At 35.2% G+C, this 24557-nt stretch overlaps 1 protein-coding gene across 1 annotated transcript in view; it reads left to right on the forward strand.

The window, feature by feature from the left end:
• The first annotated feature begins 1685 nt into the window (after window positions 1-1685).
• Window positions 1686-24557, forward strand: part of LOC107316752 (sodium channel protein type 1 subunit alpha) — a 76949-nt gene continuing 54077 nt past the window's right edge. The window contains exons 1-3 of the mRNA XM_015868609.2: window positions 1686-1969; window positions 10124-10203; window positions 21764-22079. Of these exons, the coding sequence (XP_015724095.1) occupies window positions 21816-22079 (264 nt within the window). The 5' untranslated portion in view covers window positions 1686-1969; window positions 10124-10203; window positions 21764-21815. The remainder of the gene's footprint in view (window positions 1970-10123; window positions 10204-21763; window positions 22080-24557) is intronic.

Below are 24557 nucleotides of genomic sequence, written 5' to 3' on the forward strand. Positions count from 1 at the left end.
AATGATTTATTTATACACAGAGCATCTTAAGAGCAAAGTATCTTAAAAAAAGCATCCTGTTTACTCAAGGTTGTTGGCAGAAATGTCTGTGAGATACTGCTTCCCTCATTTCTGCATGGAAAGAACCCTGTGGAAGTAAACTTAGTAAGGACAGTTTAGCAATAAGCATTGTTAACTTCTGACAAATTTTACAAAATGAAAAATTCCTCAACTTGTTTCATAGACTTACAGTCTTCTGTGGAACTTCAGTACCGGTATCTGCAGTAGCAAAGCAGTCTAATTTGTTTTGCATTCCTTACATATTCAGATCTCAAACATTTATGTTTACATCTGTCCTTGCATGAAGGGCAATCCAGTCCATTCTATTCCAGTCAACCACTTTGTCCTCCAGTTATTTATAAAAGGATACAATTAATTTGTATTTTTTAAAAACTTGGTTAAAATGTAGTTGACTGGAAAAGAATGGACTCGATTGCCTGTCTGTCCTTTGATATTGGTGGGGTGTTATTACTGAGTTCCGACTTTTTCTTGTATTTAATGAAGCCCATAGTTACTTAAAGGGTTACACTGAAAATTATGTACATCCATGACTTCACATATTCATCTCAAACACGTTTAATTTAAAGCTGAAGGAGCATCAAATTTGCTTTCATAAACACTTTTTCATAGAAAATACTTTTCGTAAGTATTTTTGTACTTCCTTAATAATCCTTACATAAAAAATTAAGTTTTATTAAGAGATACTTTCTTTTATTCCTCAATTGATATCTTAATTGTTAACGCCATATTGACATTAGAAGTTTGCATCCAGTTTCTATTACTTTTGATCTAAAATATAACTGAGAAACTTAAGTTGTACTGTTGTAGTAAAAATCCTTCTTTTACAAGGACAAACTATACTATTCAAAATACTCATTCAAGAACAATTTTTTAAAAATGAATTATCAGTATTTAAGGTACTTTAACTGCAATTAAAGTATTAAAATAAAATATGGAATATGAGTTATAGGCAGTGATTTTAAGTAAAACAAAGCTGCTTTTTCTGAAGAAGATTGTGTAGGTTTCTATCTGCTGGGTAAGCCTGGGTATATTTTTCTCATGCCCAGCTCAGAGAAAGTGCTGTTAAGTTACAAACAGGAATAAACTAGGAAATGCCCCAGAGCTTCTCCCCCACAGAATAGAAAAAAGTACTGCGTCAAAAGTAACAACAACAACAAAAAAAAATTCATAAAGAGAAATGTATCTTACCCATCATTTTCCTGAAAATATTAAAATCTCTGTAATGTAATCTGTTTAACCTCTGCAGCTCCACCTGAGAACAAATGGTTCTTTTCCCAGAAATGAACTTGCAAGCAGTAAGATTTATTTAAAGGAACAGTACTTCTTATTGGAAATTAATCCCGGTACTTTATCTCATACCATTGCTTTTCTTTTACTCACCACAATGGGTATTATATAGAAAAATGTACGCAGCAGTAGTCTGTGTATCTCCTTTCTTATTTTGCTGTGCTGTTGCTCTCCAATTAGCTGTAGCTATGCAGTCCTGCAGACAGTGTGACAGGAACTCTGTTACCTTGATAGCAAGTACAGATGCAGCTTTTGCACTTGCAGTCTGCCTTAGGTTTGTAACACCCACACTCCTTCCGGTCATTCGTTCCAGGGGAGGAATGACACCAGTATTTCTGAGCTGGTCTTCTGTTTTCGCCCAGAGCACTCGGGGAAAGCAGACTTCGTGATCTCCATGCTAACTACCAGCCTGCCTGCTGCCAGTTCTCCCTACTTCTGCCAGTGATGACATTCAGCTTGCTCCTCCACACAGGATACAGCACTGATTCCTCATTATGTAAGGCAGTCTAGGTCAAGTGTAGGAGAGACACTGCTGGCCTGAGCAAGCTAGTGGATTGCTTCCTCAGCTTCATGCTTCATGGGGTCTGGAAGCTGGATCCTGATCTTTGCTACATCTTCTTGGGTAAATGTTTTTGCATGATTTAAATGGTTACTGTTCTATTTTTTCTATGCAGATATGTCAGCCATTCTGTGAATTGCAGAGAGAATTGCTAGGTAAAACCAGTCTGTCAGCATGATTAAATTATCAGACTAGCTCTTTTAGGCATCTCAGCTTTAAGACACTTTACAAATGAATAAATCATAAACTGGATTTGTTTAACAAACATATTTTCTAACCGTATGGGGATTATTGTTGATTTGACTGATTAAGCAGTGAATTAAATCCATTTGCCTGAGTGTGGTGTTTGGAAGCATTATTGGATATAGCTATTAGCTCTGAGAGGTTTACTGCAGTTCTTGGCTATTGCTTTGTTTTACCCTTTAAAGTACAAATACTCTTCTTTCACTAGACAAAACAGAAAAAAAGCAAAAAAGAAATTAGATTTTCTCGTACTCTAATTATTTCTTGAAGGAGGCAATAATATCCAGGATTCTATTTCCTATTTACTGCTTTAATACATGAATCAATATGCTTCTGAAATATCTAAGGTGAATACTGCAGATAAAATTGCATTAGGTGGCTGCTCTGCAGAATGCCTTAACAGTATTTGCATTAGAGTGTAGCTTTTTTACAGACACCATGTAGAATTCAAAGATTATTTTAAATGCATTTCTTCACAGTTGAAAAGGAGTCTGTAATAAAACACAGAACAGATTTTTCATCAAATGAATTACACAGGCAGGGGACTGTCAGGTGCTGGAACGTGTGATTATACTCGAATGCAGCAGAAGAGGCCCTGGAAAGTAACAGCATAGCACTGATGCTGCAGTATCATGTAGGGAATTTCTACAAGGCAAGCTTGCTAGCTATGGAAAATTAGCATTTAATAAATTATAATTTATGGGAAAGAATAATTAGAAAACTCACGTTTCTGTGCAGTACCTTGGACAGCAACTTCTTTTCTGCCCTGTTACTGCAATCTACTTCATGGCAGTTGTCAATCTGTTATAATTAAATACTACAAATTTAAGAGACATTAACGAATCCCCAAATACTAAAAATACCTGAGATGCACTTTGGTCAATATGTACATCAATCAGTTATATTTAGCAGCTTTCTAACAAGACTCTACTGAATGTATTAACGTAATTCAATTCAAACGTCATTCTTTTTTTGTTAATGGGATTCAGAGCAGAACATAAAAAAATTACAAAATTATTATCTATTGAGTATATGGTATTCACAGAATTGTTATGTCTAGTAGGTAATTATTCATTCAAGGAATAAATACTAATGTATTTTCCTCAAAATAAGTTTTGAATATCAATATGTTATACACAATTATAAAATTTTGATGGGAACAATGGAATTTGTTTAAATGCATTCACCCCTTACTCCCCCCATCCTCCCTCCTTCCCTCCCCTTTTCTCTTGGAAACTAGTGGTTCATCACACTGTTCTAGAAATAACTGATAGAATTTAATTTCATATGCAATATGTTTTTGATATCTTAAAATCACCTCCCCTTCAATGCAATGTATGACATTTTAGCATTTTATAAGCATTATTTTATAGTTCAAAATATAGAAGCATATTTTGCAGAAAAACTCTCAAAATAATACTGTAGTATAGGAGCTTTGAAGAAAACTGCTTGGCAGCAGTAATAGTATACTTCACTTTTTTCTCTTTTCTTTTTTTCATTACAAAATGTTCTAAATGAGTTGTGCTATTATATTTAGGTACACTGTTCTGTCCAGTTTCAAGAGTGGGAACTTCAAGTCTTTCTTCCTGGATTAAAGAGTATTAATAACCTGTCTATTCAACAGTAATTAAAACAAACAACCTTATTCTCTTTAAGTGTATGGTGGTTTTCTGGAAACGTTACCTTTATTTTCTTCACTGTCGTTCATAGCAAAATAAGCAAAGTGTCTCTCAGCACAGAAAACTGCAGTTGTTGGACCTGGGATACAAAGTGTAAGAAAACAGTGTTTCCTATATATATTTATATATTACTGTATTTGAAGGAAACTTATAAGCAGAAGATTTTCAAGGGTTTTTAAGTTTAAAAGTAGGTTTTTTACATGGCCTAATAGTGACAGGGTAAAGAGGAATGGCTTTAAATGCAAAAAGATTTAGGTTAGATGTTAAGAAGAAATTATTTACTCAAGAGGGTGGTGAGGCATTGGCACAGAGAAACTGTGCATGTCTCATCATCCCTGGAGGTGTTCAAGGCTGGGGTTGTAAGGGGTACCTGGGCAGCATGATCTAGTGCCTGATTTAGTGGCTGGCAACCCTGCCCACAGCAGGTGGGCTGGAACAAGGTGAACTTTAAGGCCTTTCCAGCCTAATCCATTCTGTGAGTTATATATTACTATGTTTTGGTATGTCATTTTAGGGCAGAGAAATGGAATCTGATTTGTAAAGTATGTTATGAATATGCAGAATTTGAACCATATACCAATACCTCCTGGTATTTTCCTGTGGTTTAGTAGAGTTGTCCAGTCAATGCCTACATCAGTATCTTGCTTTTAGTTTTCATTACATTGCTTCACATCACAATATACACATTTCAGTTTCTGGCAAACTTCTCTCACCACTTTTATTCACAGTACTGTTGTTTTCTAATCTACAAAGGACTGTCTGTGCTCTCTAAACAACCCTGAAAATTCCACTAGAACTGAGGAAGCCATATGGAAGTGTGTAAATTGAATTATTTTAGAATAACGTGTGTAACATAAACAATGAAAATACCAGTTTTTATGGTCCAGTGTAAGCAAAATATAGGAGTGCCCATTAGACTTAGTTTCCATAAATATATTTATATTGCAGATTGTATCTACTGTCTTTCACTGAGTGGTTAGTATACAAATATATACATAGTGATGATAAACATGCTATTAGTGCTAAGTTGAAAAAGGAAGACTGCTAAGAACAGTGTTTATCTTAAATAACATCTAAATTTGAGTTGATAATAATGCAACATACAAGCTTTCCATGTAAGACAGAGTTCTCAGAAATTCCAATATTTCATTGTCCAAAAGTGCCAACTTTTCTTTAAATTTAGTAGGGAGAAATGTTCCATATGTAACAAAAATCAGTTGCTGTAGAATTTGGCTCAGTTTATATATTCTGAAGATACCAGCTTGTAGATATGTTCTGTTCCTTCTGCAAACACTTAGGAGACTTTAACACCTGCTTTTCCATGGAGGATGTTGGAGGGCCTATTCATTATAGGGTTAGATGGATTACTCCATTACCCCCAAAAAATTTTGCAAAATGTATTCCTAGAACAACTAGAAAGAGACACTGTGAAGAGTCGAGGGAGATTTCTTAATGCATTGAGAAGTTAACTTTTCTTCAGACATTGTCATTTGAGAAAATATTGCTCTTAGCCCTTTATTAATTGTGCATATAGAGTGTGCTCTTTTGCATTGTTGTTTTCATAGTTGAACACCTAAGCTATTGAAAGTTAATATAAAATATTTCTTCAGATTATAAATAACTATTACTTGCAGCACACAAGTTGAAGCAAGGTAGTCCCAAACAGAACTCCATTCTTTTATTTTAAGCTGGAATTCATTATAAATTTGTAAATTATAAATTATAAAGAAACTGTGCTGTGGATGATAACCAAAGAAGGACTTCTAAATGGATCTTTTCAAACAAGGAAGAAAATCCAAGTCTCCAAGTGTCTCATGATTACCAATGTTGGGAAGTTTGTGGCAGCTGCACCAAAAATTAACGAGCTTTTCTTCAGTGGTTCCCTTTAAATATTTGCATAGTAATTCTTGAGACAAAGATAGTAGTAGACCAGATCAGGGTTTGCATTGAGGATATGTGAACCACAGTTTCCATTGAGGAAATTCAGCAGATTCTGCAGACACTGAAATCTGCAAGATTGAAAACTCAAGGCTGGGATAAATTTACCTGACAATGATGTCTCCTGTCTGCAGGACAAATATAGGATCTTCTTTGGGTCTGTTGGGTTGTCACTTCAGCCATTAAAGTGATTGCTCCTACTGCATCCAAGATGGAATAAGTTTTTACTGGACACAGGAGGTCAAAGATTTATGAAGTAAATGCAACTATTGTAGATTTCCTTGATTTAGAAATTATTTTCTTTTACAAGCTATAAAAAATTTCTTATTTGTTTCAACAGTGAAAATTCAAGTTGAATTTTTGGGGGTAGGGGGTAGGAAGATTGTTTCTCTTTATCTTTGCATTGAAGCAGCTACTGTGATTGAGAAATCTTTACATTTTTGTTTCTTACAACTGTGGTGTGATGTATAAGTTTAGAACATTAAAAATGTAAGCAGTCAAAGGATTTAGCTCTTCAGCTGTTACTGTTATGTTGATAAAATCTTATGGTTCTTTCTGAGCCCATCATCAGATGACTTGTAGTTTCAGGAGTCACCAGAGGAGCTTTTAAAATATTGACAAACCTTATGAATGAATTTTCTTGATACTGTTTACTGGTAGAGCAGAACTTGAGCACCTGGTTATACCAGTGCATCCCCTGAAATCTGAGCTATAGGAAAGGCTACTAAAAAAAGACAACATTAAGTATTCTCTAAGTGTTACTTGGAGATTTCTGTAAGTCAGTTGTTATAATAAGCATCCTATGCTATATCTCTAATGATGCTTAAATAAGGATCTTTTAGGACTACTGAACATTGTATGCTTTCATCATACACTAAATTACTACTAAACTGGGGATAAATTTACTATGTTCAGAGTTATGTTCAGGACGAAACCTGTAGGCTAAAAGATTTTTACTATATTGTGTTTATTGTCCAAGTTGTCCAGATTCTAGTTTACTATTTTATTTTACAGTGTTTCAAACTGGAACATTTTGCAGGAGCTGTTCCTGTAATATGTAAGGTACAACCAGAGTATAGATGAGACTGGAGGAATTTCTATTAAAATGTCAAGCTGGGGGCTAACTCTTGCCTTTTAACATAGGGATAAATTTATAAATGCTTGGCAGTTTGTCATTCTCAGAAATGTCTTCCATGAACAGAAATACTCCTGTCAATTGTCAGTTGGAATAAAACATCTGTTTAGTATTTCAGTATGAGGGATGTTAATATCACTGAGAAGTAATTTGTCACCTTCAAATGCTTTTCATAATCCTGAAGATCTTTGCAAGTGTATAAAAAATAATAATAATTCAGCTTTCAAAGTTACACCTAAGCATTATACAATTCAACAGCATGATACCAGCTAATAATTCCTAGATTATAGGTTTTTCTACTTTAAGGTCATAGAATTACACTGTGTTTGTAGTGGGGGAAATGCCTGTGCTCTTTAGCAGCCTATCAGTGGTAACTGCATAATAGCTGAATTCAGAACTGGTGATCATGGCAGCAGTACTGGAAAGCATGTCAAGTCTTTCTAGATCAGTGCTTGGGCACATTTTAAGGAGAGATTTTGCATGGTTGTTTATTGCTTGGTTTTGTCCTGTGCATACTTTTCATAGCACATCTAAAGTTTACCTGGGGGGATGAGGTGGGGGACATGGGAAATACTCCCAAACAAAGTCAATCCCCCACTTTTTTTCTGTTTGTTAACCTTTTCAAAACCAACAATTTTTCTGTCTAACCTGCTGTTGGAGATGTAGGTTATATACTTTTTTTCCCCTCAGTGTTTGAATATTAGTGTTTGTAAGTATGTTTTTTAACTATTTATTTAGTGTTATAAGATTGCTTTCTTTTAATTACTGTAGTATTTGTACAGAACATATTTTACCATTTAAGAGATAAACTTTGATGTTCTTTGTGGAACAGCATCTCTGTTGATAAATTCTTGCAGATTAGGTACTATACTGTGAGAATCCAAGTGCTTGTTATTAAGAGCCAGTGAATTCAGGCCACCACTTAGAGTTAGAAAAATTTGCAAAATTTAGATTCAAGCAAAAGGTAGGAAATAAAAACCTCATGATGTACAAATATATTAATAATAAACCAAAACAACAACAACAAAATAAACACAAGTCAGAAAAATATTGGAATTGCATCTAGGGGGTTATACTCACTATAACTGCCTGGGTCGCTGAATTTCAGGTTAATAAATAAAATACCTGTTATATTGCAGATGACAGCCTTGTTGTTTTAAAGAACTAATTTGGTTTATTTTTAAATATCTTTACTTTCAAAAAATGTTATGTAATGAGAAGAATGCAGTATTATTTTTGGCCCTTTTTCTGTGCACTTCTCACCTTTCCATTGACTTCCCAGTGCCCAATTTCCTACTGTGCTGCATCTATCTTCTCCCAACTTGAGTTAAACTGGATTTCAAGTGTTTGCTAATGGCCATCCCAATTCCATTCCCCCACCTCCCCCCTTTTTTAATTTCACTGTATTTCTTCTTTCTGTCTTCCTTTCTTTTTGTCAAGAAATCAAATGTAGAAATGCTATCTGATTTAGCCTGAAACGGAGGCTGATCCTGTGCAGCTGCACTTTATTGTATTAGCACTTCCTTTTTCTTACCAGTCTGAATTTTAAAAAACAACATTTTTTGTCTAGGTTCCAGATTTGGCTGCCCAGCTGTTAGCTGAGAACATTTGGATGCACAGATCTGACACAGCAACTATGTACCAGGCTGCAATTTCGGCAATGTTGTCACTAATACAGTAGTAGATAGAAATATCATATGACTGGCTCGAGAACCCTTTTTTTTTTTTTTTTTTTTTTTTTTTTTTTAATGTCTTGAACCCATGACTAAACACGTTGGATCTACCAGCAATAGTCAGTGGAGACGTGTAACACAATCTAGCATAAGTAGCATTTAGTAGTGGCAAGGAATGACCTGGAAAGGTTTCTGGTGCTTTTGTAATGGCATACCCATACCCAAACTATTTCCCTCACATGTTTCAGAGGCAAATAATTAACAGAAAGGAAATTAAAATTGATGAGTATTTTTACCCGTTTAACAATGGTTGATGAAATCTACTTCTCAGCACAACTCTTGCCCTTTGTTCCTTGCCGAAGGAACACAGAACTGTAGATTCTGAAGCTCAAATATTACCTACCTTTACAAAGCTGCTTGTAAGAGTCAGTTCGTCTCTTTTGCCGGTAGATGGTGCTGTCCTTTCAGTTCATGGTATCTTTTTTCCCCCATAATTATTATCATTATTTTTTACCCTTGTCTCCCATTCTCTCTTCACCCTCCACTCATCCCACCTTCTTTCTTTCTGTTTCTTTCTTTCTCTCTTTCTCTTTCTTCCTTTGTCTTTCTATCTCTTTCTCTTTGTTTCGCTCTGTTTCTTTTCCCTTCTCTTTCTCTTTTTTAATTTTATTTTTTTTTTCTAATTTTGTTTTTGTCTGCTATTTGATAGCATTAGGTAATATACAGTGAGTCTCAGAGCAAGAAGCACTGTGGCTTTTTGGTTTGTTTGCTTTTCCCCCTGTGTAAGTGCAGTAATTTATGAATACTTTTTAATCTTTTGGAACTGGGATTCTGGAAAAGTGTTAGAGAGCATTTTACCACCACTATCTCTTAGGTTATTTTTGTCTTTCTGCTAATACATTTGTAATTCCTGTTTTAGCAGGTAAGCCAGCAGGATGTTAAATCCTAGACTTAGTTCATTTATGTTAGCTGCCCATATGGGGTGTTCCTCCTGGCTTTTTTTCTTTGTAGTTAATGCTGAGCATATAATTAAGGAGGAAATCCAGTTTGGTGGTTTAGAAATGTTTTAAAAGCTGTAGTCAAGTCAGATGATGGCACAGTATTCTATTACAAGTTGCGTATCATTGTAATTATGTTTTTGAATTTTTGTCAGATTGGACTTTTATGTTCTTTTTTAAAAAATTATTGTTATTCAAGAACTATTTAGAAGTAAAAGAGGTCATATTGTTCCTTCATATGAAAAATATACTAAGAACTGAAGCAAGCAATGCTATAGTCAAGCCCCAGTGTTGCAGAAGCATACAGTTTTCCTTCCCATAGAGAAGCTCTGCTTTAAAAGACTAAATGCTTTACCCAAATGGTTGGCGGTTTACTACAGGTAGAAAAGATCCCCTCCTCTCTTTTTCTCTTTCTATATCTCACCCGTCAGCTCTTCTGATCACGTGTTTTACCAGAAACCCTTATTTTAGATACGTACAAATCAAAACTAGTTGTAATGCTAAAGATGTAACTCGGTTCATAATCTGAACCGTCTTGCTTTTTCAAACAGCACAAGAAATTGGCCAGGTGGACATCAAGCTCTTTCAGCGTCTTTTCTAAAATGGATTTCTTCTCTGCTCCTTGTCTGAGGTATGTGTTTGAAAGACTCCCAGTGAATTCATTTACTTTGGATTGAGCTAGCCCCTCCATCCCCCCTTTGAAAGAGTTGTGATTGCTCATCCTACAGTATTTTAAAATGGATTGGTGTTCTTCCATCACTGTTGAAATTCTATTCAGTTATATTTATTTCAGAAATGCTTATTTCATAGTTATGATATTTAACTCATGAGCTGTATTGGTTGAAAGGAGTACTGCATTCTTGAAATGCACCTACTTCTATCCATTATGTTTTTCAAGCTGGACTTGTGTTAAGTACAAAGGAAAAAGACTGTGCTAAAAATGACTCTGGCAAATTAATATGAAACAATAACTGGATGATTGCTGTCAAGACTGACACCTTGTTGGTTTACTCTCTAGAGCCTAATTTGTGTGATCTCAAATACTTGCTGAAATGTTTAGACACAAGAAAGCAAGCTAGAGACAGGCAGCCTTAATCTGATTGTTTTCAGTATGTCATATAGTTGCAGGTAGATTTCATTATTTGAAAGGGAGTATCCATGTCTAGGGAAGAAAAGGAGATCAAATTTTTATTGTATAATGAAGAGTATAATCCAAACAGTTCTAGGGAAATATGAATTTGCATAACTTTTTTTTTTTTTTTCTTAAGTAATCACCTTGCTATAATGAATTTTGAGAATACATTGTAGATAATTATAATGGAATCATCCTATCAGCTGTTTGAAACACTATATCAGGGGTAGGAATAACTTCTTACCTATCCATGGAATCTATATTAAAGTTGTTTTCTTAACTTTGAAGTTACAGAAGTTGTAAATGTCAACAGCTGAAAAAGTTCAGAAGCTATGTAAAATAAATGGCAGATTATTTAAAAAATGAAGGTGGCCTTGAAGCAGAAAACCTTATGAATACCTGTGAATATGACTCTTCTCACTGTATTATCTGAATGCCAAATACTTTAAAGGATAACTGATTATTGACTTTTAAGGATGGCTTCACTGCTACTATCCATATCTTACCACATCCTGCCCACTTTCAGCACTAGAGTTCCTGCAGTAGGAGTTTTGTACATTACTGACAGAAGCAGACCTGTTCAAGTCACAAAAGCACAAAAATTAGCATTGAAGTTTGACCATTAGGTGGTATTTTACTGATCCTTTCCAAGCATTCTTTATTGCTTTAAATTGAAGAACTGAGAATACAGTGTGAATGTTTCTCTGCTCTTGGTTGTGAGAAATAATCTGGCAGTAGGTACTTATTTGCAAATAGTTTTTGAAACATGGTACAAGCTTGCTTTAATTCTGTGTGTGTGTAGTTAGAACTGTGTTTGATACTCCTTTGGATATATTTGTGTTTTCTTTCATTTTATTAATTTTTTCAAATCTGGTTCCAACTCACATGCTGGGTCTTTTGGGCTAGATATTACTAATAGGTTTGTTAGCTTCTTCCAGTAGTGGGGATATATTCTTCAGTTTCTCTACCAAATACAACTTATATATATTGGAAGTAATGGGATTCCACAAAAGAGTAAGAGAGAGGTGTCTAACTGTAGACTTCCTGTTGACATGAAAAAAAAAATGGCAAAAGGCAAATTGAATTTCTTTTACTGGCAAATGTATTATATATTGAACAATACATAAATGCCCACTTTTAAACTATGAAGAAATGTTCTGATGTTAGAAAACCATTAGATAAGGATTCTTTTTAGCATAATCTTAAAAGAGCATTTAGGTGATCAAATTGCTTAAAGGGAAAAAATCATAAAGTTGAAGCAATTCCTTCTACTTCTTAAACAGATTGCGTACAGCATTTGCTTTTTAAAAATTACCTCATATTACAGTTCATCATACTGAAGAGCATCATAGTGAAAAATAGCAAGAAGCAAATTCTGTCAAGGTCAGAAAGAAAAATACAGGAATAAAACTAGAAGCTTGTGGGGCTCTAATAGTTTCTTTAAGAGTGATATTGGTCAAAGATGACAAGGCTAAAGCAGTAACTACACTACTTTTTAGCTGAAATAACGGTTCTGAGAGAAGCTTTCAAATGCTTGGTTATTTAAGTGCATTTTAAGCCAAAGACATGATTGTGTTCCACATGTATTTACCTTCAATGCTTCCATTCTCTCATCCCTCTCTAGGCTCTATTTTCTACTTGTTCTGTAATACTGTTGCTTTCAGAGTGAGATTTTTCATTTTATTTAATGTTTTCCAGCATCTGTTTTATTTCAAATTATTATCAGATTTCCTTGCTACAGGAAATCATGACTGAGATATTTCTGAGGAAGATAACTGTTCCTTCTAGGAATGCCTCAAGAGGGCTCTTTCAGTAGCTTTATCAGGCTTTCTGCAATAGGTCTAGAGATGAAAACAAAAGTCAGAATTCAGTGGTTTGTTAGAAGCTGAATACCATAGATTTTTTTTTTTTTTTGTTCTTTACATCTGCAGTGTGTAGGAGAGGAAAGAAAGACTGCAAAAATGAACTTATCCAGATGAGATACTGAGAACTTCCCATTAGGCAGAACAGTGAAGAGATCTAAGATAATGTCAAGGGGAGGTATGAAATCTTTCAATGAGGAAGGAGTTAGATGAAATATCTCTTGGGAAATATGTATAGTGATCTTGTCCTGGTAAGAAGATGTAGAAGATGGCCTCTGATTATTATTTTTGACCTTTCTTTCTGTGAGTCTACAAATAGGAGTATATGTACGATGTACAACAACCTTCCAGTAAAGTACATCATAAATTAGACAGGGTTTGAAACAGACCCTCTAAAAGATATCTTCATTCGGATTTCTTGGAGTAAGCCATAATATCATTGCTTAATGGTAAAGGAAGTCACCCTAAATTTTTCCTTAATCGCTTTTCTTAAACATTACTAAGATTGCCTTCAGTTCAAATTACTTTCTCTTTAAACACATTAAAGGAGATTGACCATATAGGATGACCCTTTACCATGTTTTCAGGACTTCATACGATTTCAGAATAGAAGTTCTTACATATGTACAACTCTAAATTAATTATTTATGCCTACACTTCAAGAAAAGTGATCTGATTTTTTTAAGATATTTTGACTCTATGCTAAAACAAACTGGTGTGAGATACTTTGTCTATTTAGGCAATTTTCCTTAAAAAACCTGGTGACTGTACTGTACCCTGTCTACAGGGAATGTCTTCTCATGTGAGCTAGCTTAAAATTTGCTATAAAACATATATTTCACTATACTATTTCCTCATACTGGGAAGCTTTTTAGAGTTGTTTGCTGAAATTACTGATGAGGAATGCTTGCCAGATGTTCAAGATGTTTTGTTGTCTACATTTTGTTGGGCAAATATAAAACTACCTGTAGCATTTTATAGAAGCAGAATTATGTCTGTCCTATAAATGTGTGAGAACACTTTCCAAAATATTTTTGTTCTATTACAAAAAAATGCTTTGAAAGAAAAAAATTGAAGTTTCTAAATCTGGTAGAGATAATGAAAGCAAACAAACAATTTGTGTTAGCTGTATGAGGCTAGTATGAGGTAGTGCAGCAACCTTAATGGTCTTAAATACTTCAAAAGAGCATTAGTTTTCCAAAATTACATTGTAACTAATGCTGACAATTCAAAAGTGCTTTTCATATGAAAGAATTTCTGAACAGATACAGATAAACCCCATATACTGTGCAACACTTTTCGTTCTTTAAAAAAAAAAAAGAGGAAACTGGAGATGTGTGATAGTTCCAGTCACTGGAACAGATTGTTGAGGTGTGTTGTGGAGACCCATCCTTGGAAATACTGGTAGCTTGATGGGCCATGTCTTTGAGCAGCTTGATTCAGGGCAGATGGACAGGCCAGTCTCCAGAGGCGACCTCAGCCAATCTCTGAGCCAAATCTTAGAATTACGCAGCAGAGGCTGGTCCACAGCCTAGTCATATGTAATAAGTGACAACTATATTACAAAATATAAGTGAGATTACAGTCTTGTATCAGTAGGAATGAGGATTTATCTGCTCAAAAGTCTAAATGTTGTTTTTGTATTTCATGTATTCAATATATAGTAGAGAGTGTTTTACAGCTTTATATTTATATAAATAAATATATGCGTGCTACCAGGAAAAAAATAAATAAATAAAAAAATCTTAATTACCTTAAGTAAAATTCTTTGGAAGTATCATTTTGCACAAATTCTCAATCCAAACTACAAAAAACCATTGTACCCTTTGGTTTGCTAACAGCGGTGTTTGCTTTGGGTAATCAGTACGAGTTGAAAACCAGTAACAGTTTAGAAATGCCACATGTTTTGGATTGTTTTAATCTCTTGTTGCTATTTCTAATGAGTTCATATAGCTTATGAGTGTTCTAGGGCTGCAGTTTGGTAAAAGTGATGTTCATATACTGGTAATTTTGACTCTAGATTATATCCTGCCTAGCTGCTACTCAGGCTATCTGTGACTCTGTCGCTCATGGGCACTGACCTCAGACTTGCCCTCTTCTTTCCCCTCAAGACAGGTTTCTATACATTCATGAAGTCTTAAGTTCAGGCTAATCGTGAACCAGCATGAAATAATATTTAATGGCTCTGCTGGGAGATGAAAAATATAAACAAAAAAAACCAAAAGCATTCTGCTCAAGAGTGGGAAATGATAAATAATAAATTAACAGACACGTTAAGAATTAAAAATTAAAAAACAAATATGGCTGATATAGTATCCTCTCAATTACGTCTGCATGCTTAATTCCTAGTCAGTAGTTAGTACTGAGATTATTAATAAAAAGAAAAATAAAGTTGGGAAAAATAACAATCAAATCATATATTTAAAAAAAAGAAAAAAAAAAAGAGAGAGAGAGAGAGTATTAAGCATTCAATTTCATAATTTAATTTACCTTTCTTTAAAAGCTATTTGTTCTGTTCCAAAACAGATCTGACTTCAGTATGGTGTTTTCTTTTTCTTTTCTTTTTTTTTTTTTTTTTTTGTCTCCTGTGACTAAACTAAGATTGACTATGAGCTAAGACTAAAGTTCCATAAGATAGGTCAAAGCTTTTGAGTCTAAGTCTATATATAAATGCTTAGATGAAAAAATAACGCTCTCAAAAGCAATGTGACAAGAATTTCATGTTGACATCTGTGTGAATTCTTGATTGCATAGCACTTTGGAACAGGATGAGTTATGCCTCTGGTTGTCTGTTCAGACAAATTTCTGACATGAAGTATGAGTCATTTGCTCTCTTTTATGTGAGAGAAGATTGTGAAAATGGCTAAACCATGTCTGTGGGTAGTAAAACTTTGATTGGCATTATTCTGAATTCTGCCCAGTAGGCAAATTTCCCCTTCTCTTTAGCAGCTGGCAGGTTTGTTTCTCTCTGTGTAATGATTCTAGTTTGGGTGACTTTCTTAAAGTGGTAATAACCCTTAGCTGCTTTCAGTTCCACCAGCTTTTATTTCTTGCTTCCAAAGTGTGGTAATAAGCCAAAATCAGAACTTAAATGATGTCTTAAGTTCAATTTTACATTAATATAAAAAGAATCTGTGGCATATAAATAACTTACATTGCACAGCTAATATTGCCTAATATTGTGTTTTCTAAGGTAAATAGAGAGATGTTTCAGTCACAGCTTGAGAAAATTCATATTAAATTGATAAAGTTAATTCCCAATAGGTGGAATCCATGCACTAATCAAATGAAAAAGTGCAGGAAAATTGATACTCTGTACTGCAGTTATTTGTTGCACAAGGTACACTGCAGGGATACAGTGCACATGGAATTCATTCAGCTTGGTGGCAGTTCTGTAGTTCTAGCCTATTAAATGTATTTACTCAGATGGAGTAGTAATCCACATGCCTTGTGATTTGTTCCATTAAAATATTTTTTGTCTTTTTATGGAATGCATAACTAATTTTTTTCAGCTTTTCAAACCAGAAATGACTCAGTTGCAGTTAATGGAATTAATCTAGCAAAGCAGAAAGCAGAAGAAAGCTCTTTATTTTTAATCTGAAGTAAAGCACAGCGGCTAAATTTTGGTTTAGAGATACATTAGTTAGATTTAAAAATGTATTGAGAAATCCAATGGCAATATAAACAAGGCATACATAAAAGTAAAACTAATGCTAATGGACAAAATGCTGTGACCACATCACGTGTCCATCTGCATTTGTTTAACTGAGGAAAAAAAGAATAGGACTAACAGCATAGTTATGGTGAGGAAAGCTTTGTTTATTTACGCAGAAAGTCTGCATGAAAGTCTGCTTGACTGCAGTGGACAATAGTTCCTATACAGATTGTTTGAAGTGATGCTGTATTTTTCTCCTGCATTGAAAAAATTAGCTGGGAGTTAAAACTAGAACTAAACCCATTTTCCTCATTCCTAATATTTTTTTTTTCCAGCTATTAATACACTTCTGGCAGTATTCAGCTTCTCGAGTGAATTTTTCATATACAGCAGAGAAATAGCTCTAGGAACAGGGAATTAGAAGCTGTAACTTCCTAATTAAGGCTTCCCATTAGGCTGCCTAGTTTATGTTTTCTTATGGGCATTCTTTCTGTTCCAGTAACTCTTGGTTTCATTCTTGCATAGTGATGGCAGAGCACTGCAAAGAGAGATCAGATGGTCTGTTGCCTGTGGTACTTTAAGAATAGTGCTGATTGATGGAAAATGTGTCATTGAATTATGAAAGCTGATGGGGGAGTTCAGCACAGATACTTGTGTAATGAGATGTAAACTAAGCAATTATACGTAAGTGCAGATATCACAGACATTTACTGTATTTCCTCTCCCTGGGTCCTGTTTTTTAGCTGTTGGGCAGACTAGACTGGGACAATAAACTGTCTTGCTAAATCACGTAGTAACCCATGGGTATTTGTGACTGGCAAATTACATAGTCATCCCGTCACCTTGTTCGTACTATTCTGTGTCTCTTTCCCTGTGTGCCAGTATCCTTCTTGGGCATCACCTTAGGTGATGGAAATGGATAACTGTAAAGCATAGGCTTTTGCTTGATCTAGAATATACTATTTTATTCTTTCCAATATTTCTGATAATTCACTTATTTACCCTTTATTTTCAAATAATATGTGTTAAGTAAGTATAGTTAGCCAAGTTCAAGTAGTCAAGTACAAGCAAATCCATGTGCCCAGATCTGCTTTAGCTAGGCAGAGAGGAAATATCAAGGATGCAACATGAAATGGTACAGAAAAATCTATTATCAGTCTGGTAATGTGCATGTTTCCCTCATAAATCTGACAATTAGAAATAAATTTAATTTTATATGTGAGCTACTGGGAGTCATACAAAGTTGTTTAGTCTTAATATTATAATCAGATTTCTGTCCCGCTGCCAAGTGCCTTGCTTCAGGTAGCCTACTTAGCTTCCGAGCTACCTGTGGATGTGGACTTAAACAGGCCAGGCACAGATGTGGCTTCTGTGAAGAAAGGAAAATGTGTTCCTCTTCAGCTACGCCCTTGCATACAAATCTCTAACAGTTGGCAGTAGCTCCCCTTCACACTTCATGGGAGGTTTCTTTATCTTATTCTGCATTCTGAAGGCATGAATCGTAATGGTTAATTGCTAAATAAAAAAATAAAAGAAACCTTGTCAGTAAACAGACAAAAAAAAAGAAAATTCCATAGCAGCTTGGGCTGTGTGGGTTTACATGTAGATTGATTTATCTTTATTTGAAGTAGCTGCGCTTTTCAGGCTGTGCCTTGAATCAGCCAGGTGACAATCCCTGTGTATATCACTGATACTCTCACTAATACCCAGGAATTATTTTTTAAATGAAAAGGAAGATTACAGTATTACCTCACTGTACTTCCAAGTATTAATACTTCTCTTTTCTGTGATACTTTTTCAAAACAGTAAGATGCCTGATTTTTAACAGAATTAATTTGTTAGTTTTTGGCAAATGAAAACCATAATTTGCGTCACGGAGCAAGGGCAAAGTGAAGGGCAAAGATTAAATTCTTCTTGCTCTAGTTGAGTGCTTTTCCTTGAGTTTCCCCTAGCAATCATTTTCACAGTACTGGATCAACTGAGGAAACAGCAGTGTGCACAAACATCTGAAAATGACTTTCTGAAATTCAGAGATATTAACCAGGTGATGAAAACTGTCCAGTTGCCTTTGCTAATTTCTTAATATTTTTGTTTTCTATGAATGGTGAGAGATTACTTATTTCTTACATTACTGAGTGTACCAAATCATCTTTTGTGGTGTGTATAATGAAGAGTCCCGTGAGTCATTAATTCTGCAAGAAGCAGGGCAAAAGAATATGGAATGTATTTGTTGAAAGATTCATTTCATTTTGCACTTCATCTTGGAGATATACAAATTCGGCAAACTAGAAATGTGTTGTCTCATATTGCATTGTATAGCAGGGTACAAATCTAGTCTCAATGGCCTTTCACCAGACTAAGAAGTTGAAAAATACAGCAGAATACTATTGAAGGCCAAAGTATTAATTCACCTCTACTACTACTGTATGCAGAGTTTTACACCCAAAGGTACAGTACATAAGTTATTTTATGGTACCTGCTATGTCACATGACTAAGCCAACTGATGCATAGAAATATCATTCTTATTTACCATGTATGTACATTAGAAACAGTCACATAACTCAGTATATGCAGCATTAACCATGGGAGAAAACAAAAATCTATGTAGTATGTTCTAGAGAGTGTGGCACAATGCAGATTGCTGTACAGATTGCTATATGCAGATTGTTTATGTATATATATATATGTGTGTGTGTGTGTGTGTATATATATATAAAAAAATATATATATATATATATAAATTTTGGGAAGGTATAACTATGTAAAATTAATCATATTTCTATGCTTACTGAGTAAAATTAAATGCTATCCAGTATTAAAATTTATATTGCTTAGAATCTTGACACCTGAAAGATGGAAGGAGAGGCCAGAAGAGTTTTGTTTGTAAGATATAAGCAGTATTCTGCTTTATTTATTTTTTTAAAGCGTCCATGCTTTGCATAGGTTTTTCTGGAGCTGAAACTGTGAAATTGACAGGACCTCTTGTGTTAATCCAATTGCAGGCATATTGCCCAGATGGTCAGTGTGTGAATAGCTGATCCACTGTAGTTCTGGATGCCTTGGACTTAATATGCATGGGCAGATCTACTGTGTGTTTAGTAACACAGATACAGCTGAATAGCTTCAGACTTTTCCTGCATGTGGTCTACTAATGGTCTGTACATACAGAGCATATTGAGTATACTTAGAAATTATATGATTTGCAGCAATGCATACAGTACAAAGTATATATGAATATATTTTGCTTGCAGTATTTCAGAACAAACACAATGACTCTGTTCTAACAATTTCTGAGTAAATTATTTTCCAAAATTGTGCCTCCCAATTACAGCTGGTAAGCTGTGTGGGCCAATACTTCATAGGTTGATTGGTGTTTTCTGGTTTTTGTTTTTTTAACAGGAAATCAGCACCTTTTTGATTTTTACAATGAGAAGTCTTCATCTCAGTTATTTAGAATCTGTTCCTCTGACTGTGGGTAGTGGTTATATGTACCCAGAAGAAAAATATTGTGTTGGTTTTTTTGTTTTTTTGTTTTTTTCTCAGAAAACTGGGCTATAGATCACATAAGCACTTTGATCCCTCTTTCCTGTTTTATCTATTCTGCTACTCAGTACACGTGTGATCAAGATGTTTGTGCTTACCCTGGCATTAATGATCTACATGATGATCATTAATACACATAAAACAAAGATTCTCTTTTTATCTCCTTTTAATCTCTGTTGATATGTTCCCCTCTCAGCTATGTCTTGTATTTTTACTTCTCTGTCATTCCATAACTCTTGCTTATTTTGAAGCGTACTGCTTTGTACTGAGCATTCAGTCTCCTGAAAGTCTGAGTAATCATTCTGCAAAATCCACAGCAATGAGCAGAGACTGCAGTTATCACAGAATCATAGGGGTTGAAAGCTGCCTCTGGATATCATCTTGTCCATGAGTGTCCAACCTTTTGGCTTCCTTGGGATGAATTGGATGAGGAGCAATGGTCATGGGCCACATACAAATGATATAGTTTATGTATTTAAGTATCAAAACGTTTTATATGAGCATATATTCATAGAAAAAAAGCAACAAAACATAAAAGTACTGGGATATTTGACCTTGTTTTTGTAAAACTAATACATCATGCTGTTTCAGTGGCAGTGGTTGCAACTCTTAGCGAGTTCTCAGTTGTTCTTCAGAGATTTTTAGTGAAATATTATTCTCCCTGTACTTCAGAAATGTACGTACTGCCAATTAGCAGTGATATGAATAACACAAGATTGGGTGGTGAGTGATATTTTTCTCTCATAATATAGAGCTTATAAAATTCTGGTAAAGAGGCAGGATCACATTTTTTAGTTGAATGTCTGATTGCAACTCTATACATTCTTTATGAAAGGTAATGTATTTATGCTGACTGAAAAATGAGTTGCAAATATACTTAAAAAAAAAATATTTTTTTTTCTTTTTGAAATCTTGAAACCTATTCTCCATTATCAATATACAAAATGAAGCTTCATGTTTTTTGCTGTTCACAGGACTGTGTTTAGCCAGTGCATCAGAATATATACAGTTATGCCATAACTTCAGTTAGCACTACATTGGGCCCTCCCTGTGTCCTAGTTTCAGCCCAGACAGTGAGTATTGCATACTGCTGTTTGGTTGCTATGAACACTTGGTGAGGGCCCAGACCTGGGCAGTTCAGTTCGGCAGAGCCACCATTATGATGGTGGAGGAGGGCAGACACAGAACAGGCTCAGCACTGCAGGCTATACATACCTGCAAAAGCAGGTTCCCCAGTGTAGTTTATGCAAGAAAGTGCCCAGGTGGGTCTTGATCTTCCCCAGAATAGGAGATTCCACAGCCTCTCTGAGCACTCTTGTGTGCTGATGGATCTTCTTATGTTCCACTTTGTACCCATTGCCTCTTGTCCTGTTGCTGGGTACCAATGAAAAGAGCCTGACTTCATTCTGTTGACTCCCAGTCCATCAATCCTCTGTTCCACGTTATTACCATGTGGCAGATGGCAGCAGAGGGGCAGACTGACAAAATGGTGTCTGACATGGAAATGCCTGTGAATCAAAGGTTTGTCACTGAATTCCTCTCTGTGGAAAAAGTTGCACCCATTGACGTTAATCAACATTTGCTGAATGTTTATGGAGACCAGCATGGTGAGACAGTAGAGGGGGTTGGATGGTGAGTTTCAACAGTGGTGAGAGTGACATGGAAGTCAAGCCATTTCCAGATGGCAGTGCACAGCTGTCACCTCCACTGGAGCTGATTTTTATGAGCATGCAGGTTTGCTTATTACTGGCAAAAATGCTTGGCTAATGGTGTTGACTATGTTGAAAAATAATGCTTTGTAGCTGAGAATTTGCTCTATCGAATAGTGTTATTGTGCTCTTCATATCTGTTGTAGTTTTAAGGAAATAAATAGAAGGTGTTATTCTTGGAGCAACCTGCATATATTTTAAAATTATAACATAAACAAAAGCATTTCAAAATAAATGTTGAAACTTTTTTATTCAATTATTGTAACTTTTATTATTTTTTTCCCTTTAGTATTTTTCTATGCAGAAGAATAAATGGTAATTAAAATGTGCAGGATGAAAAGATGGAGCAGCCAGTGCTTGTACCACCAGGACCAGACAGCTTCCGCTATTTCACAAGAGAATCACTTGCAGCTATTGAACAACGCATTGCTGCAGAAAAAGCTAAGAATTCTAAACAAGATCGTAAAGACGATGATGAAAATGGGCCAAAGCCAAACAGTGATTTGGAGGCCGGAAAAACACTTCCATTTATATATGGTGACATTCCTCCAGGAATGGTGTCTGAGCCCTTGGAAGATATGGACCCATATTATATCAACAAAAAAGTGAGTCTTATATCAGTCCCATTCACATGAAAATGCTTGAAGAGCTTTACTGTATTTGTTTCATTCTCTTACTGTGAGTAAAATAGTTTCTGTGTCTGTTAACTGACAACATTGTGGGAAAACGTCATTCTAATAATGTGGAAACAGCTAAGCATTGTTAAAATAATTAGTGTGCAAGAGCAGAAAATGTTTGATGCCATTGACAGATATGCATTCCACCTTCCAGAAAGTATATGATATTTCACATCTAGTTATAAAAATTAAATTTAGCTAATGGAAAATAAGTGGTCACATCACCAAGCCTACTGAAGCTGAAGTATTAGAACAGTGCTCATAGAAATATGGATTGAATAACTGCTGTGGAGCCAGCAGTTGGGCTCATTGATCCTTGTGGGTCCTCTCCAACTTGGGATGTTCTATGATTCTATGTTTTTAAAATGCATTCGCCGTCATGTGCTGTTGGCAAACCACTCCTCCTGCTTTCTGTAATGAGAGAGGCTACAACTGTACAATTTTTAATATTAACCAGATTGGCAGTAAATGTGACATGATGACTGACTGTATAATTTGATTACATATTGAATATAGCAGGGTATTAATAAATAGAGTGAAAATCTAGACACTTATACACAGCTCTCTTAAACGGTAGCAAAGTGATCATCTTCTCCTATGGTACAGAATAGAAGCCATCATCCTTAGTATATAAAAACTTTTCCTTAAATCGCAGTTCTACTTTTATGAAGATGAAAGATCTGTTTCTACAAAAGCAGGTTTTGTGGAGTTCTGTACTAATTGCATCTGACTGATTATGATACAAAATCATGCATAATTATGTCTCTTCCTGCCCAGAGCCCATCCTGGACATTTATAGTCAAATCAGTCGGTCTTCTCTGTATTCTTAGTGAAAACAGGGAAGTTGTGCTAGGAATGACCTACAGGTACTCTTCTTGAGCTCTTAGAAATTGATGAGCCATTTAGTTCATTCATTGGTGGAGCTGAAAACTGACTGTATCAGGCAGGTCTGCTTGCTGAAGATCTTCAACCAAGTTTCTGTATCTGGCTTGTGTGAAAGGAAGAATCTTTATTTACACACTAAATAACTTCTACAGGCAAGTCACATTTGCAGTACTGCCTGCTGGCATTTTCTCCTCTATGCTCAAGTCCACAGATCCACTCTATGCAAGTGATTCAATCTTCTGCCAAACAGGAATAGAAACAGCTTTTTCAGTCAAATAAAAGACAAAATTTTCCCACCCACTACAGTTCTCTCCATTCTTCCTTCCTTCAGTGGGAGGAAAATAGGTTTTCCAAACATGAATTCCGGTATTAAAATATCTCAATCCTAGGTTTTCTTATCTACTTGATGTGAATTCTGAAAAGATTTTTTTCTTGCCTCTTTTTTGAGTGTATTGGTAGGCACTTGATGGTCCTGTCCTGCAAGCCTCAGAAGCAGATAGAGTTTGAGAAAAGCCTGAAGCAGAAGGGAACAACTCCAGGAAGAGCCAAAGCACTCTTAATGCTTAGTGTGTTCACCTCTGTACCATTTTATGTTGCAGATTTCTCTTTACTCCTCTCTGAATTCTGTCCTATAAAGCCAAGTAGTCAATCAGCACACACTATCCCAATGTAACAGCCTGACAACTGCTGCATGATAGAGATTATATATTGCTGCCAGGGGAAGCATTTATCTGAAATTATATGGGTCTAAAGAAGTGATACAGAATGAAGGAAAATTAGTATTTGCTAGAAAGAGTTAGGACAAGTGTATGGACTAGCAGAAACCACTATTGTGGTTCATCTCTGTTAAGATCTCTGCATAAACTATATCTGATTCATCCATAGAACATCTATAAGTTTGACTTCCAAAAACTCAAATAGGCTATAAAAGTGGCTATCTACAGTGTTTGTCAAATGATATTAATGATCATATTCACTGTGTTTTTTCAGAAACTGTAGAAATAGCTTCTTTATTCCAAATTTGAGTCATTAGGAAAATCATCCATCAGCTGTTTCATATGTATGTGTTGCATCATACTCTTGATCTGGTGGTGGGTTTTTTTGTTTGTTGTTCTTTGTTTCTTTGGAGTGGGGAATAGGGAGTCTTCTGGGTAATATGAATCAGCGAGACTGAGCTCTTCACTAAAGATCTAATTACTAGGTAATTAATGGAAGTCTACCACCTATTTTGCCATACTCAGGCAGTTATATTTTCAGAAGGATACTTTTCACTGTACTGCATATGATATCTATTTGATATTATGTTTTGGTATTTTTGTTTTTATGCAAAACCAAAGAGGATGTATTCAGGCCTAACATTAACTTAAAGCTGAAAGGAAAAGGCAAAAATAGCAGTATAAATTAGCACTGTACTTTCAGATAACCTAAATGTCAGCAGCTGTACTGTGGGAACAAAATTTGTCTATTACAACTTACCTGCCATTGTACGTGGTGTTCAGTAATGCAGCGTTCCAAACACTG

The sequence above is a fragment of the Coturnix japonica genome, chromosome 7, assembly GCF_001577835.2.
Source record: "Coturnix japonica isolate 7356 chromosome 7, Coturnix japonica 2.1, whole genome shotgun sequence".
Classification (NCBI taxonomy): domain Eukaryota; kingdom Metazoa; phylum Chordata; class Aves; order Galliformes; family Phasianidae; genus Coturnix; species Coturnix japonica.